The 2,358-nt window shown below is 32.7% G+C and overlaps 1 protein-coding gene across 1 annotated transcript in view; it reads right to left on the bottom strand.

The window, feature by feature from the left end:
• Nucleotides 1–2,358, bottom strand: part of LOC105530356 (UDP-glucuronosyltransferase 2A1-like) — a 14,832-nt gene that overhangs the window by 3,512 nt on the left and 8,962 nt on the right. The window contains 3 exon segments of the mRNA XM_011967874.1: nucleotides 151–398; nucleotides 854–1,073; nucleotides 1,469–1,556. Of these exon segments, the coding sequence (XP_011823264.1) occupies nucleotides 151–398; nucleotides 854–1,073; nucleotides 1,469–1,556 (556 nt within the window).

The following is a 2,358-nucleotide window of genomic DNA, read 5'->3' as shown; positions in this document are numbered from 1 at the left end:
TAAAATATTGGTGTGGAAAATATGAAAATGGGGAGAAAGTAATGTGTTCCTTTAAATATCTGTGGCTGAAAAATTAACAAGATTGCTCCATTCTTGACTTTCCCAAATTCAGAAACATCTATTTCCTCTTTTTCTTCTTTCCTATTTTACCAAATTTTGGACAGAAAACCAAACAAAGTTTTGTGACCAAAAATATAGTCATTGCCACACAGACTAGCAAAAATACAATCACATCCAAAGAGCAGCATTGGTACTAGGAGAAGTTGTGGGCAGCTAGCCGAGGGTGCTTGGCTCCTTTGTGGCTCAGGACAAACTCGATCCAGAAAACTGCTCGATCCAGGGACTTTACAGGTTGATCATGGTGAATTCTCGATAATCTCATAGCATTCTCTTTATAACTGGAAAGCAAGATCACACATGGAAAACGTAGAGTTTTCTTTTGCTTTCATTAAAAAGAAGTAGGTAAACCATAGCATATGTTATACAAGTCAAAAGCTTGTTGAATTAGAGATTGATTTTTGTTGTGGTATGAACTTTGTTGGTTGAATAGCACTGAACAGATATAGTGGGGAAATTGAAAAAGAAACATATTTTTACCAGAATGGGGTAAAATGAAGGCATAGGAAAATACTTAGTAAGCTGGTCTTTAATTTAAATCTATGGTTTCTAAGAAGGAAGATTGACACTCTATGAACTAACATTTGCAGGACTATTGCAATACTAAGATGATGAATCACCTGAGATTGAGGGGAAAGATCTTTTAAATAGTCTTCCGGTATGGCCCCTAACATTTTCTAGTATGATGTATAACATAATCAATGGTAGATAAGCCTTTTAAAGCAGTAATACTTACAAAATATCATTAATAACTGTTCTCAAAGACCTAAGCAAAACTGTGCTTGTAATTGTATTCATGTTCACTTGCACAGCTGCTCCTTTGGCTTTCATGTGAGAGGTGTTATCAAGATGATCACCAAACATAGGAACTCCCATCACAGGGACTCCACGGTAAATAGCTTCATAGATCTCACTTATGTCACCTTGAGTGATAAAAGCTTTGGTCTGGGGATGATCTAGTTGGGAAACTGAATGAGAAGTATAGTTTTTATTATCATAATCTGAAAAGAATTTCAGAGACTCGTAGGGAAAAAAATCTATGAAATAACTCACTGAAGAGGGCAGAATTTTCTACAAATGTGAACAAAAAGGGCATCATTACAAAAGAAATTTGCTATCTTGAGGAAAAGAGGCATTAACTTCTTTCTCCATTGCTTGAAACTTTTACTTTAAAAATAGAAAGTAAGAATCAAAAAAATTAATGACCAATTATTTAATTATATGCACTTTAAAATTAAAGGTAAAGTAACAAACTATAAATTTTAAATTTTTGTTAAATTTATTAAGTGTTAAACAGTTATTCAGTTTTCCCCTCATGAAATTCATTATTTTTACTTTGTCATAATCTTACCATGAAGATCACTCTGGGATATCCAAACATAGGGCTGTGTATTGGCTCCTAATGCAGTTGGTTTCTTTCCTTTGAATCTCCATAAAACCTGAGGAAGAAAATGTATGCATTTCACAAGCTAAACCACAAGATAATAGCATTTTGAGTTTTCAGAGCATTATAATTCATATAATCCACTCTATTTCAGATGATATTTGAGACAGGGGTATATAAGGGTCCTTTGTCATCACTGAAAGAAATAGTAAGACTATTGACAGTCACCTTTTAAAAGGGTGTATACCATTCAACTATTAAGTATACCATTTGTTATTTTGTCTACTGCAAACTCAAAGCATCTAGGAGTGAGATTATAAAAATAACAAAAAAAGCAGTGTTGCATAATTTGTCGCATATGGAAGTTAAGTATTCTTATGGACACTCAACTTCTGTGTAAATGTAAATCACTTGGCCATTCTAGGTCTATTATCAAATTTACAGTTTCCCAGAGACAAATATTTCTTTGGTTTTTGTCTGGTTTTGGATAGTTGGTTGTCTTTTCTCTTTATGCCTCCTTCTCTCCTTTATATCATTTATTTCTAATTCAAAAACAAAGAGACAGGAGTTACCTATATTTCTTTGTTCAAAGTTAAATTTTGTTTGTATTTGTACCTTAGTTCCATACTTTTTTCTTCCTGGAAACCTACATGAAAATCTTGCACTTGAAAACAAAGGATTACATAGATAGTCTGAACTCCCAAAAAGAGAATCTCATGACTAAAACTAATTTCACATTCCTAATTAGCATACTTGCTTTTATTGAGTGTTTTTAAATTAAACAAAACATAAAATTAAAGAAAAACCTCTTGGCTAGTGTATAAATAGCATTAACTAAAGAGAGGAAAACTGGAATT

The sequence above is a fragment of the Mandrillus leucophaeus genome, unplaced genomic scaffold (genome assembly GCF_000951045.1).
Source record: "Mandrillus leucophaeus isolate KB7577 unplaced genomic scaffold, Mleu.le_1.0 Scaffold813, whole genome shotgun sequence".
Lineage (NCBI taxonomy): Eukaryota > Metazoa > Chordata > Mammalia > Primates > Cercopithecidae > Mandrillus > Mandrillus leucophaeus.
The sequence above is the reverse complement of the archived record's forward strand: the minus strand, read 5'-3'. Positions and strand labels throughout refer to the sequence as shown.